The sequence below is a fragment of the Biomphalaria glabrata genome, chromosome 10, assembly GCF_947242115.1.
Source record: "Biomphalaria glabrata chromosome 10, xgBioGlab47.1, whole genome shotgun sequence".
In the NCBI taxonomy this organism is placed as follows: Eukaryota; Metazoa; Mollusca; class Gastropoda; family Planorbidae; genus Biomphalaria; species Biomphalaria glabrata.
In genome coordinates this window covers 22209271-22224942 of record NC_074720.1, presented here as the reverse complement: position 1 = coordinate 22224942, position 15672 = coordinate 22209271, and the positions used below count along the sequence as shown (strand labels likewise).

The 15672-nt window shown below is 31.1% G+C and overlaps 1 protein-coding gene across 4 annotated transcripts; it reads left to right on the top strand.

The window, feature by feature from the left end:
* The first annotated feature begins 329 nt into the window (after positions 1 to 329).
* On the top strand, positions 330 to 15309 carry LOC106068706 (TNF receptor-associated factor 6-like). 4 transcript variants are annotated; one of them, XM_013228161.2, is made up of 7 exons: positions 330 to 416; positions 4306 to 4534; positions 5632 to 5788; positions 6570 to 6731; positions 7891 to 7962; positions 12456 to 12533; positions 12762 to 15309. In XM_013228161.2, the coding sequence occupies exons 2-7, from the start codon at positions 4308 to 4310 to the stop codon at positions 13863 to 13865; spliced, it is 1800 nt and encodes a 599-aa protein (XP_013083615.1). In that variant the 5' UTR covers positions 330 to 416; positions 4306 to 4307; the 3' UTR covers positions 13866 to 15309. The 4 variants fall into 4 exon arrangements, with proteins under 4 accessions (XP_013083615.1, XP_013083614.1, XP_013083612.1 ...); XM_013228160.2 differs by having other exon boundaries at positions 336 to 459; XM_013228158.2 differs by having other exon boundaries at positions 336 to 470.
* The last annotated feature ends 363 nt before the right edge of the window (positions 15310 to 15672 follow it).

Here is a 15672-nt window from a genome sequence, read left to right as displayed (position 1 = left end):
TTTATGTGTTAATAAAATAAAGAAGCAACCATGGAAGCAACAAAAAAAAAATCCTGCTTAGTAAAACTTAGTAATAGATGAAAATAATAATTCAATTTTTTAAAGTAAAAATGACTTTTTTAAATACTGAAATAGATCTATACAAATACAAAAAGGGTTTTTTGTCCTTGAGAAAAAAAAAAGTAACCGATTTCACACTTTCGCGTGTCAGCAGGTTTTACTCTCCACAGTTTGAGAAACGCTGCTATATTTCTAGATCTATCATCAAGCAAATTCTAGATCACAGACCTATATATATTAGGTCGGTGTTCTAGATCTAGTAACAGCAAAATCAAGACAGCATACACGTCTAGTCTAGATCTCGATCATCTCGATCTAGTTCTAGAATATTTTCTTTTTTTTTCATCCCCAAAAAAGTATAACTTCCTGGACAAATAAATACCTTATCATTAGTATAAGGTTTAATCTAAGTATTTTGTTTGCGTTATAATAGTATAATAGATCTAGATATAATAATAATGATAATCTTTATCTACTAATCTAGCTAGTCAGTAGACTGAGTGACTGAGTATTCTAGATCTGATCTAGAGTCTAGATCTAGAGTAGTTTATGCTATTCGGACACCTATAGTCTATAGGCCCAAATTTGAAAGTTTGACTTTGACAGCGCATTATTTTACAATGGTTTGACATAGAAAAGAAAATGACGTATCAAAATCTTCTTTAGTTAAAGGAGAATAAAGATGACTACTTATATTTGTACCTCTAACCTACATTTGTTATTATATTTAAGGTCAAAGAGGCCGTGTGTTTTCATTTAATTCGGACACATTTGACCCACATTATTTGATTCCGGACACCATAATTTATTTCGGACATTCTCTATATTTAGGCATCAATAAACTCAGATTTTAATTCTATATTAATATTAACTAAATTTTAAGATCCCCAGGCATAGCCCCTCACAGGAAATCATTACGATGTTTTCAAACTATGCATAAATACGAACGCAAAAAATAAAAATATGAACACACTTATTCTATCAAAATTAGGTCACTGGAATAGTGACTTCTACACTGACTTTTAGACTTATTTTATGTTTGTTTATTTTATGTGTTGAATGTTTGGGGTTTGCATGATTAGATGTGTGTTGAATGTTTGTGTTTTTTTTTGTTTATTAATTTAATACATTTCTAGATCTAATACAGATGATCTTTTGTAGTATAGTAGGCCCCTACAGGTTACGATAGCCATTCTGAATCCTCTATATTCTCTCTATATAAATCTAGATCTATCTAGTAGGTCTAGATCTAAGCATTTAACTTCATTCAATGTACCAAGCTCACTCCAAACATTTGCCCATTTATTCTTTATTTTAAAAAACAACAACAAACGAACAAATATAATATAAGATCATTTTTATTGATGTCCAAAACTGGCTGTCCGAAATAAATTTTGGTAAGAAAATCGTAATCTAATTCGGACAACGTATTAATTTTTTTTTTGTATGGAATTAGAAAACTTGGCTTATGAATCAAATAAATTAGCTTCAAAAACAGAATAATTATTGCCGGGCTCATTAGTGTAGACTTAGCCAATCAAAAAATATAGTCTTAACTCTAGGAAGAGTTAAAGTCATCCGGGTAACATAGGAAAAAACAACAACCTGACTAACAAATTTGAAATTCGTTTTTCGTACATAAAAAGACAGCTAAATGGAAGGAAATTGGGTCAAAATCATAGGAAAATGGACAAGCACATTATACAGCGCGCTAGTTTTATAATACATACTAAAATAATTATTTAATGACCACAAAAAACAGCGAATGTCCGAATTCATGTAATGTCCGAAATAAATAAACTACTATAGATCTAGATTCTAGATCTAGATCTAAATATTTAAAAGTAAAATATTATAATAATTATTAATAATTAAATATTATTATAGAAGACTAGGCTACTAGGCTGACTAGTTTACTTTTAGTACTAAAATACTATTATCTATATTACTATACTATAACTATAATAAAATAAATAATAATTAAATTAGTATAAATTAAATACTATAATAATAATATATTTTAAAAAATATCTAGATCTAGTCTAATCATGATAATAATCTAAATTATTTCTAAATCTATGGAGTATGGACGGTATGGTAATTTCCCTCTTACGAACAAGTTAAGGCTTAAGCACTGCCGCCGCAATTTTTACATTTGAATTTTTATAGTTCCATAAGAATGGTTAGTCCTAGGAAAAAACTACAAACATCTATAAATTCGTCATCCATTTGTCAATAAAATAGTTATATTGTTTTGTTACATATATATATATATAGTTAGAATAAAATATGATGATGAAGAGGGTCAGGTCAATGAGGTCCTGCACTAACATTAACGAACACCATTTCCCGCTCTGTACACTAATGAACACTGTCTTGTACACTAACGAACACTTCATGTTATTGTATTTAAAAATAATGTAATCTTCAATTTTTTAATTTTAATATCAATTGCATTTTACACCAACTCAAGAACGACAGATTAGTGTCACTTTTCCCTCTTTTAATTGCTCCCTTCTTTGCTAAACCCTCAAATTTACAAAGGGCCATATACTGTGACATACCTAGATCTAGTTGACCCAAAAAAAAAAATGTGTTACCCCGGCGTCTAGCCTGCTCACTCCAGTGAATTTGACCTAATTTGGTACCTGATTGATCAATAATTGTCCCTCCCACTACTTTTTTTTTTCTGGTCCAGTACTGTCTTGATAATACCATGCTAGTTTCCTACCTAGGCTGGTCAATTATTAATTAGAGCGATTAGGAGTGAAAAAGAGGGAGAGAGAGAGCAGGATTGTGCCACTCATGAAAGCATTATTTTTTTAATTGACATTATACCCAACTCTATCCCTCATTAGCACTATGTTTGGCGATATTCCCTTTCTTTTTACTCATTCATGGTTTAACATCTAAAACAAAAGCAAAATTAAGTAAGAAAATGTTAGAGCTATACAAAATAAATCCCAGCCTTGAGTTACATCCTTTTGATATGCATTTTCAACATAAAAATTGTGCTCGCTAAAGTCATTGATAGTGATAAAACCCTTCGTTAATGTCATTGATTGTGACAAATGAATATTATGGAACACCGCATATTTGCTCAAAGACTATGACATGCATGTGTTTTTAGGCTATTTAGAAGCATTTTAGATAGTTCATGTTTAGCTGATACTTAAATTTTCTAAAAAAATCTCCTTCACCCCGGACCTACCCTCCTTCTGTCCTAGAAGAAAAAAAATGGCATCATCCTACCTGTGCTCTTTGAGCCCGTGTAAAACCCTTGTTTTTCAGAGTAAACGAAACTAAATGTGTCTGAAGATTGTGGGGTGTTCGTTATTGTTAGAAAATATTGGGTGTTCCCTAGACGAAAATTACTCTATATCTATCTAGTCTAGAATCTTTCTTTCAATTTATTAATTGACCAGGTCCAATTACAAACCATCATGATCAAGGTGTGAAAATCAGTCTTAAATTTTTTAAATACTGAGTCAGTCACAAATATTTAGCTGTTAGACTTGTGGAGCATCGCTACACTTTTTTTTTCACTATTTTGTTACTATTTTCATATAATTTTGCAACAAATCACTAATGCACTACAATTTTACAAAAGACAATGTTACATTTAGATCTATAGATCTGTGTATTTATGCTTATGTATGTTGTGTGTTTGTTTTGATTACTGTATGGTATTAAGTCTAGAAAAATGTATAATTAAAAAAAAATTATCTACCTTCTAGTTTTACATTATTTTTACATTAGTAAAGATTATATTTATCTTTATTAAATACACTCTTTAAATAACTCAACCTGAAAAATATATCATAATTTTTAATTATGCTGATCAAAATAGAATCTACAACTTTTTGATTATCTTTCAAAGAACTAAACTTTTCATCCACTCATTGTGTCTTTTTAAATTAAGAAAAAATGAGTAAACAGATCTGACTTCAGTTCAATGACTAGCATAGGCTAAATGTGACAGATACCGGTATTGAAGAAAAAAAAATATCATTCACATTACGGTACTAATGATAATGGTAGTTCTGCTTAAATAAAGGAATTTAAAAAGTATGGTAATACTATGAGGTGTGTAGGCTACTATGTGTCTGCTCATCAGCCTACTATAGCCTAATTACTGTACTCTGGTAGGCCTAATAACTTAAGATTATTACTACACATAGACAAGGTCTAGATTTCTGTTTTAGAACTAGAATTATTTATCTTTTCATTTCATTTTTTTTTCAGACATGAACTATAACAGTATTGGGCAGCATTCTTATCAGAGTGGTTCTGATATTTCTTTCACATCCAATGACAATACATGTTCACAGTCTATGGAAGGCTATGACTATGAGTTTGTACCTCCTGTTGAACAGAGATATGAATGTCCTATTTGCTTGCTTATTCTTAGGGAGCCTCGTCAGACCAAGTGTGGGCATAGATTTTGTAGAGACTGCATTATAAGATGGTTGAGGTAAAAAAAAAATTTATAGAGACAAAATAACTATTTAATTGACTTATTTTTTGTCCATCAACAAACTTTCCAAATATTAAAAAATTATGTCACTTGGTTATATATAGTTCGTCCCTCGTGGTTCGATAATGACCACTTTTGTCATCCATGGGGCTGAGGGCTTTGCACTGGGGTTTTGTGCCTCCTCATGAGGTTGGTGAGACCTATGTGAGCCTGGAATATTCGGCTGCACACTGGGCAAGTTATTCCAGCTGGAGCTAGTGTCGTGGGCCTTGCTTTTCTTCTGCCAGCGTTGTTCTCTTCGCCGAGGAAAAGAAAACTTGGTTGTAATAACCTAAAGACAAATTACACACAGAACTGGTTCAACAATAATCTTTCCGGACAAATGGTTCATCTGACAACTAGTTCACAGAAACTTGGCTTACCAAAAAATATTCCCTTGACAAATGGCCATTGATATTTGGTTCATACATTGTTCATAGTGAAAATGAACAGATATTGATCTGAGTTACTGCCCTTGTTAATGAAAATGAAAAAAATATAAACAGGTAAATGTTATATGAAAATAAATAAAATAGAGAATAATTATAATAATTGTTTAACTGGTCAGTATATATACCATTGTAGAGGCTCCTTTCTCTTATAGTAGGTGCTCAACCAAGTATCCAGGCAATTTTAAATAAGCACATAGTCTTATATAAAATTTTTATGCTGCTCGAGTTAGCACATTGTGCTAATATTATAAGGCTTATTGATGTTTAGCTCAGCACATTGCCCTAATATTATAAGGTTCATTGCCCTAATATTATAAGGTTCAATAATGATTGAGTCAGCACAACACTCCAGGTATCATCACTTTGTTTAGAAACATTTAATTTTAATAAATGAATTTTAATGCAAAGTAATTTTTGTAGCTTGCTTATCTATTCCCTACGTAGTGTTGCATTAGGTGACCATATTGTCCATATCTTGCTTTATATTGCATTATGTGGCTAGTTTTCTTCATTGTTTTCTCACATCATCCTTAAGCTTTCTAATTACAAACTACAAACAATCTTTGTAACAATTTGTAACAATAGTTTTCTATCGGTTTGAAGAGCACCATGTACACGTTGCCCGGTTGACAATGAACAACTTGTAGAGAATGACGTCTTTCCTGACAATTTTGCTAAAAGAGAAATTTTAAACTTCAATATCAAGTGCCCAAATAAAAAAGATGGTTGTGATGAAATTGTTACTCTGGGTAAATTACAGGTAGTCAGTTTCAATCTCTTTCTTTTGATTTGTTTCGTATATAGTTGTGTATATCTATTACATATTTGTAGTCAGGGATTTTGTGTGTGAACAGTGTGTGTCAGTTTCATTTTAATTATTAAATGGGTCATGATATAAAATAATAAATAAAAAAGCTTTTCTTATTGTCATGAGTAACAGTAGGAAACTGTAATCTTATCATTCAACACCCTTGTTTTAGAGAAAAATTCATTATCTGTCGTATCTGAGTTACAGTACACAATTCTTCTCACTTGAAGTGTTTGACATTGTAAGAATCAAAGTAAAACCACTTTTATATGCTCACTAAAATAAAACAAACATTAGCTCTTGGATTAACACTTATATGGTTGACTAGGAAATTGTTTAACTATGTTTTTATATTATGTATTATTATGTATTAGTTCAAGATTTAATTATTTCATTAAAAAATGCTTAAGTACCAGTCAAACAATTACAATTATTTGAAGAAACAACAAAATGAAATATAAAATATATTTTTAAAAATCTCCATTCTTTTTAGATGTTTAGAGCAAATAAAATAGATTCAGGTTGGTAATTTATATTCAGATAGAAATCATAGTCTAGTGCTTGATATTTCTCCAAATGGTTCAATGGCATTTTAACAAGAGACACAAACAGAAACCTTTATGGATAGAAGTTTCCTGAATGTTAAAAAGTAAATTAGTTTTTTTTTTTTTCTTGCTTTTTACTCTTTTCACATCAAACTAATTAAAAATGATTTTTGTGTGTGTGTTTTCAGAATCATTTAGATATATGTCAGCATTCTTTAGTGCCCTGCCCTAATAGATGTGCCTCCATATTGCATCGATGTGATTTACAGGAACACATGACACAACATTGTGAGTTTCGAATAATATTCTGTGAAAAATGTTCAGACAGCATAAAGGCCAATGCTGTCGAGGTTTGTATTTTCTATTTCATAGTCTAACAATAACCCTTATTTATGTTTAATTATGGTAAAAAAGATGTGTGAATAGTCACACTTTGGTAACTTAGTCTGTGAATCTTAGTGAGTGATTCTTGGTTGACAGGGTTGACAATTTCCTCATAAACTTTTAGCCGAAGAGAAACTTTACTTATTAAATAATAGTTGACCTATTTATTTTAATAATAGTTGACCTATTTATTTTAATCATCGTTAGAACATTGTTATATCAATTTCATCTAGATTTGTAGAAAGAGAAATTATTGTGTATCAGTGTGTTGTCATCTGACTTTTAAAAATAGTTCACAGCAACTTGACTACTAAACATTAAAGAACAATCAAGACAGTTCTTTATATCAGTGTTTTTCCAACTCGGTTCTGGGGTCCGCGAGACGACCGAAAGGGGTCAGCAGAAAGATGAAAATTGAGCACAATTAAAATTTAAAGAAGCTTATCTGATCATATAACTTGAATAATAATCAACTCGTCCATCACTATTGTTTAATATGTCTATAACGTACTATACTTTAGCCCACAAGCTCTAATTCAGGTCATTCTTTTTTTTTTTAAATACATTTAAAAAGCAATCACCCAGATACCCCGTTCTTTCTCCCCCTACCCCTTTCCAACTGGTATAGGCAAGTGATAGGATCATAGCATATTGAGAAAGCTAAAACCATGAAATTGTGCCAAACAAAAACAATCGGTAAAAAATATTTGTAATCGCTCAGCTTTATTATTGTTAGTCTAGATCTATTACAAATTTATTTAATTACATGACTGGTGCAAACTAATTGATGCACTTAATATAAGCTATGTTGTTTTTTTTTTAAAGTATCATTTTGTATTTTTTTTAGACTTTTTACTTATATATATTTATGTAGCATTTTCATTTAGGGGTCCGTGGGCAAGTTTTGACTATATAAAGGGCTCCCCGGGTCAAAAATGTTTGAGAACCTCTGCTTTATATGATAACAAAAAAGTTTCTTCTCAATAGAAGCCTAGGTCAAATCTTATGTTACTTTTTTTTATGAACAAACCCTTATATCATTAACCTGTATCAGTCCTGTAAACATATATTTGGTTTATAGAGTATTGATTTAATGACTGTCCTCATTTGTGTCTTTATTTATAGAGTCACAGATTAGTGTGCCCAAATGTCCTTCAGACTTGCACTTACTGTGGGCAGAGTAAACCAAGAGCTCAGGTCAGTTGCAGAGTTTCTCAAATAAAGTTTGTATTATTATTTCCACATTTTGTCAACACATAAAAAGGAAAAACATAATGGTAGATCAAAATAAGTTTTAATTACAGTATTAGAAAAATAGAAAATAACCTGTAAGTTGTTGAATATATTGTTTAGTTTGACGACAACTTCAAAACAGGTCTTTGAGCATCATGTCTGCCCATTCTGCACTGTATTTTTAAAAAAGTACAGAGACAAAGAAGGATTATACGCCTTGAACGCGCGCTATTTACCCGTGTTGATTAGAAAATGTTTTTTAGCTCTTTATAAACAGATTCTTAAAAACTTCATCCATTTTCAGACAATCTGTTATGGTAGATATCATTTTTTAGAGTAAGAGATCATCTCAAAATTATTTTATTTTTGATCATCCTACTCAAAATTATATTTTCTCAGGGATTCCAACGTTGGTTTTTTTCTATTAGATATGGGGGTTTTATGTAGATGAACCTACCGTTCTGCTAAAAATAAATAAAAACTCACATGTTATGCCGTTCCTCATTGTCACTTTTATTTTGTTCCGCAAAGTCTGAATTCCAACAAACTAAATTGTCATTATTTTTTTATTAATGTAAAAAGAAAATATTGAATACAAAATTCATATATTGTTTATATTTCGTCCTATTGTGGCCTACATTTGGTTAAGCTTTGCGCTAATGCTTCGTTTATTCAATGAAAAGGGTATTTTATAATCATGCCAAAACATTTTTCCAATATGTCTCTAACATATTGACTTCTAAGAAAAGAATAGAATTTAATAAGGACAAGGATTCTAGACTATGTTTAAATTCTAGTACGGACTTATTTGACTTATTGGTCTTGAATGTAGATCCAGATCTACTGCCTGTTTGATCTTCTAGGCATTCTAGGTCTAGATCTATATACGAGTTGTAGACATTGTAGTCTTGACTTATATCTTGATCTAGAATCTAGATCTATTCTATAAATTTAAATCTATTTTAGATCAGATTTACCTCTTTAAATCTACACAAAATCCAGTTACTAATAGATTTAGGATGAATCTAGATATTAGATTATTATCTAGATCTAGATTATATTTATAAAATAATCTAGAGCAGATCTAGATTCCTAAAGTGTCTCTATATATATAGATGTAGATATTTATTCTATATCTAGAGTAATAGATCTTGTAGTACTACAGGCTAAGTTAAGACTGTTAATAAGGTCTAAAATCTATTTTAGTTTGAATATTTAGGCCTACATCTAAAATATATTTGAAATTGTTATACGCCTGGATTGAAATTTGAGATCTATTTCTGTAATTTGTAATGTAGATCTAGATTCTAGATCTATAATGACTACGTTAGATCTAGATATATATTTCTATTTTTCTAACCAAAAAAAAAGTGCTTATAAATTAGATACGTTCCTTCTTAACAAGAAGGCCTATACCACCTTATATAATACAATTATGACACCTTTCCCTAGATTAGAAAATAGCTGATTGTTCACATCTTTTTGATGGGCCAAGGCTAGATCTATTCACTCTAATCTTTAAAAACATACCTTTTTAGTTTGAGAAATGAACATACAAAATATACTCAATATAATATAGTCTCTCCATTTGATTATTTCACCAAATTTACCTTCAAATGGCCGTTTTAAAAACGTATTTAGAACTACACATCACTGTAGTTGTAAGTCTTTATTTTAGATTCTGTTTAGAAAAAACAACTTTCAAATTACTATTAGAGGCCCACTTAGATATATTTTTTAAAATTATTTTATTAAAACTATATAAGGTATATTTCAAGTAGATCTACATGTATAATCTATTTTGTTCATTAATTATATTTAGAAGTACACACTCCACCTTGCCCACGTATTTTCTAGATCTAGTGCGGTAAAACTAACAAACAAACAAAAAGTATTTATAACAAATAAAACTAAGAAGATTCTGTTCCAATGTTGAAGAAACTTGCCATGAATTATGATGAATATAAGAAAACAAAAACATAATTCAAAACCCCAAAAAAATAAAAAGCCGGGTAAAATAGCTAGATGTAAATAATAATGTATAAAATCTGGCAATCTGGGTATATTTAAAACTTGAATTTAGATATAGGCATTTTCGTTATTGAATATTGATCTACCGTGTTTACAATCAATCTAGATGCCTATTCTACACTGTCGTAATATATAAACGTAGTTATAATCAAACTGATAATAGATTTAGATTAGAAAAACTTATAGGAAAGCAATAAAATTCACTAGAAATAGATTCTGTTTTCTAGATATAGTGCTAGATCTAGTATTACTTTAGATTACAGCATTTTAGTTAGTTTTGTAAACACTGCAGATCTGTTTCTGTTAAGGAAAATGCCTAAATCTATTTTCTAGTTTTAAATATACCCAGATTAATAGTACCTTATTAACATGGTTTTATTAAGTTTTAAGTAGCATCATATATTAGATCTATTCTAGGCTCATAAATATCGTCTGCAAAGAAGCATACTTGATCTGATAGGCTATCGGTACATTAATTAGGTTGATTTAATTTGATTATTTTTAAATATTGTCTAAAATTAAAATGTCTGTTTGTAATATCGTAAAGATATAGATAATTGAGCTTGACTTTTTATAAACATTGCTAAAAATATAATAGCATCATTAGGCCTAGATATAGATCTAGTTCTAAGTCTCTAAATATACTGTCTGTGAATAAGTCTACTATCAATAGACCTAATAGGCTTACTTTTTTTTTTCATAAACTAGATTTTAAAAAGTCTCTTAATACTTTATATAGATTTTAGATCAATAAAAATTTACTTTTTAATAAATGGGCTCCTTTCTATCGCTCGCACGTTTATTAACTTCGTTTATATTAAGTCTATATGTAGGCCTACGTTTTGTATTCATTACTGGTGACTGTTCTTATGCAAATATGAATTAAACTAATGAGAGATAGGAATGACATTCTCTATGGATTTAGTTGTTTTTTTAAAATGTATATAAGTAGACCTACATGTATAAGTAGCGCATACAAAAATTACACAGATCTAGTTGAAAATACGTAACATGAAATTTACTAAACAAACAGCAACTTCAAAACAGAAGCATCTACCTAGATTGAATTTGACGCGAAGGGCGATCAAAAATAAAATCATTTGTGATAATCTCTTACTTTAATAAATTATATCTACCATAACAGCTTGTCTGAAAATGGATAAAGTTTTTATTGATCTGTTTATAAAAAGCCAAAAAAACATTTTTCAAGCAACACTAACACGGGTACATCGTGCGCGTTCGAGGCGTAAAATCCTTCTATGTCTCTGTAATTTTATTTTATAGGCATTGCAGGATGCGCGAGAACATGCACAAAAAACCTGTTTTATATACGGCATTGTAAAAAAAAACTCGAAGTCGTCATTCTTTTAGTATAGTTCCATGGTTTGATGAAGTACATCAGTTCAATAGATTGTTTACTTTGAGTTAGTAGAATATTTCCTATTTATTGTTTTACAGCTTTGGAAAACATGAAGGTTAAAACAAAAAATCAACTGTTGTTGTCTTAACTTTTGGTTGATTTTAAACTTTTTCATCTACCATTATGAATCCTACATTTAATTTTTGTTCTAATTAAGTAAATTTAATTTTAAACTTAAAAAAGAAACCTCACAGCTTATAATAATAATAATAATAATAATATCTATATATATATTGTCTGTGGCAATCTTTTCCCTTTCAACTTCTTGTTTGTCTAAAGTGGCCATTCCTTGATACACAGCTGCGGTCACAGGTTGGGCATCTGTTATAACCAGGTGCTGCTGCACTTTCACCCTTCTTTCTACTTCTGTTGTGTATGCCTTCTGAAATCCGAAGCCCTTCCTTTATGCTATCCAGTGCTTCAATTTTGAAGAGCTTCATTTTGCATTTGCACACCTTAAAATATCATAAAGTTCAATGCTTCAAGGTTCCATGCTAGCCAACTTCTGGGTCAGCTCTTTTGTTTTTGTACAGACCTTTGTTGCTGAAAGGAAGACTTCATATGTAGCTACATCTCTATCAGACTCCCTGCAAACACTGCTCAACACAACACAATCAACTCAAGAACTTGACAACTCTGGCTCCAAATAACATATATTAATGTGGTTCCCGGTCATTTCGTCCCCGGTCACTTCACCCCCGGTCACTTCATCCCCGGTCATTTCATCCCTGGTCATTTCAAATAAAAAAAATATTTTCTTGAATAATTTAATCTATTTATTACACTTTTGTAGACGATTCATTTTCTTTTAAAATAAAATAAAATTGTTAGGTTATAAAATAAAATAAAAAGCTACATTAGTTTAAGTAGCTCCACCCCCTTTCAGAGTTTTGTTTTTCCCAGAAAACTATAATTAAAATAAAAATTAAAATAATTTGCACTGAAAGAGTTAAAACACGATTCCATCCAATGATCATTTTTTTTTTCTATTGCTTTGCCTTCACAGATGAAATCCCATGTGGAGATTGATTGCCAACATGTTCAAATCAGATGTATGTTTAACTCACTTGGATGTAGAGATCAAGTAAGTCAAATTGTAGTTCTCATATTATCATAATTATTACAAGTCTTATAGATGATACAGATATTTTAGTCAAATTGTAGTTCTCACATTGTCATAATTATTACAAGTCTTATAGATGATACAGATATTTTAGTCAAATTGTAGTTCTCACATTGTCATAATTAGTCTAAGAGATGTTTTAGTAAAATTCTTTTTTTAAATTCTAAATTTAAAAAAAATATATTCTAGATGCTGCGCAGTCTGGAAGATGAGCACTTAAAGTCTCACAGTATTGAACATCTGAACCTCCTGTGCCATGCAGTCAACAAATTAGTCAACCATTTTGAAAATATCATCAATAAACCAAGCAATGGAGAAGTAGAACTCAGCAGCCGACTCTTAAGATCAACTTCTACCTCAAGCAATACTGTTTCTTTCAAGACAAGCAGCATGTCTCCTTTGGAAGGTCCATTACTCAACAATAATCCATTCACAGATCTTTATTTAACAGACACTAAGATAGAACACCCAATGACTCATGAGGAGAGTTTTCTCTCTGGCGCTTCCAATAGTCCTAGCACTGGCCCGAGCAGTCACTCCACATTTCCAAACAGAAATCCATTGTTACTTCAAAGAGCTAATGCCAACTCTGATATCTTCCCATATGATAACTCTGCCATCAAACAAGTGGTACAGAGTTCCTCCTCTGTAAGACTAGTTCAGGAATTGAAGTCTTCCTTTGAGGAACAAATGTCTGTACAAAAGCAAAAAATTGAAGAGCTGACCCATAAGTTAGCTAGCATGGAACAGTTAAATGCTGACTTGGCACTGAAAGTTGGGAAGCTTAAAGGAGAACTAGAAGAGAGTGAAGGCAGGTTTTGCAATGGAGATTTCTACTGGAGAATTCCAGAGTTCAGCCAGTATCAAATGAAGGCTATCTCTGGGGAACCCAGCATGCTCCATAGTCCTCCATTCTATACTAGTACATGGGGATATAAAATGTGCATTCGAGCTAATTTGGCTAGCAACTTGAATGAAAATGCTGGACATTTTCTCTCTCTGTTTATTCATTTTATGCAAGGTCACAATGATCATTTTATCACATGGCCTTTCTCAGGGAAGATAATTCTTAGTATTATAGACCAAAATCCAGACCGCAATTCACAGGTCAACATTAGTGAAACTTTAATTGCAAAACCCAATCTGATAGCTTTTCAAAAGCCTACTAGTTTTAGAAACCATAAAGGCTTTGGCTACATTGAATTTATTTCTTTGATGACACTGAAAACTAAAAACTATCTAAAGGATGATTCATTGATAATTAGAGCTCAAGTGTTTCCTGAAAATAATTAACACCTTTATGAGCAGTGTACCTTAAGTACAGGAGACAAAAAAAATGTGTTGGGGGGGGGGGGGGGGGTAAGAATGTTATGGCCCATTTGAATTACTTTGAAGGGATCCATTTGGTTCAGTAAATATTCAAGTGCCCACAAAGCATGTCAAAGAAAAAGAAAATGAAGATTAGCAAGAACTGAATAAGATAGAGACAGTGGAAATTTGGCATGTACATTATACATTGCTAATGAGATTTTAAAGTGACTTAAAGGACTTCTCTGTAGTGTCTAATATGTTAAGTTTCAAAGACAAAATTAACAGATGGACAGAATCTCACAGTTATTCAGGTGGACTGGCAGGAAGACATTGATTATGAAACAAATGTTCAACATGTAGAAATGAAGAAAATTTGTTTCTCAGAATAATTCTAATAGGTAGAACCATTGTAGTTTCATAGCTTGATATAAAAAGATTGGAAATTTCTTTTAAATCTATTAACATTTGAAACTGTATCTTGGTGACAGATGGAGTACTTTTGCATATTTCTGATGTGTGGCCTAGTGGCATAAACCAATGGATTATTTTAGACCCAAACCAGTTTTCTGGCTGCTGAGCAGTAAGCTCTTTTGCAGTCTTGCCAAGGAAAAAACATGATGTTTTTTTGTACAGGTTATGTTGCATTGTTCTTCAACAAATCACTATTGATGACTTGACAAGACTGAGAATGATACTGCCAGTTCACTTCTCGCTGCATTGCTGTAACAAACAAGCACAAAAACAAAATCTCCTTGCTTACAGAATGAGATGTTTTAAGAGCAACATCAAATCATATAAGGCACAATGACAACTAAAAGGTTGTTAATGCCATGTCAAAGTACCAAATATTACACCTGAATAAAAAAAAAGAAAAACAGGTGCGGTTACAGTACTGTGAAAACAGCTTTTAGAGTATGCAGTGTAAAAAGACAAAAAAGACTCAACACTACAGCAAATCTTAATCAAACCTCTTAGTTGTTGCTAATAAAACTGTTATGTCCGTGATGACAATGATCCTACTTTGCCTAAGGCAAATATATGGGAAAAAAAAAAGGGGGGGGGGTGTAGCAGAATGAATTCACTTTAAACAAATTATTACAGGACTAGATGTGAATGTCCAAAATCTGCTTGTGAACTTTGTCTATACTGTCCATCAGTTATAGCTTTATCTTTGACTAAACCTGTATACATAGTGTAAGATCAATTATTTATCTTGACTGCAATAAATATTATAAGTATTGATACTGAAAAAGTCTGATGATAAAAATATTTTTGGACAATTTTCTTGTTTTATTTTACATTATATAAATTAACATTTATTGATTGATTAATGGCTGTGTTTTTTTTTTTTTTAAGACACACTAATACTAATGTAAGCTACTGTCATGTCACAATTGTTGTTTTTGTACAGAAATAAAAATAAGTTTAGTTTTTTTATGTTATAGTTTATTTACTACTGCAATCTGAATGTGATGATTCACAAACATTGAATACATTCAACAACTCATGTAGTAACTAGGCAAAAAAAGCTTAAGATAGTTCACTTCAATATTTCCTGAGCAGGCAAAACTTTGATGGGTAAATTATGCTGGTTGAAGTTTATGACAGATCCAACAGTGATACCTACTAACATAATAGAATAGCCTTTGGGCCTATCACTAGCATGTATGGTATGTTTCAAGCCTTAAAGGGTAATTCATTAGTTTTCTTGGCTGATTAAGGCAACACATTCTATGTTCTAATGACACTAGAGACAAAAGAGCACTTTATGAATTAGTCCTAGCATATG

Excerpts from the sequence above, each read along its gene's own strand:
- LOC106068706 (XM_013228161.2), top strand. The coding sequence starts at position 4,308 with ATGAACTATAACAGTATTGGGCAGCATTCTTATCAGAGTGGTTCTGAT. Across the intron at positions 4,535-5,631 it reads TGCATTATAAGATGGTTGAG|AGCACCATGTACACGTTGCC; the intron begins GTAAAAAAAAAA and ends ATCGGTTTGAAG. Across the intron at positions 7,963-12,455 it reads AGAGTAAACCAAGAGCTCAG|ATGAAATCCCATGTGGAGAT; the intron begins GTCAGTTGCAGA and ends TTGCCTTCACAG.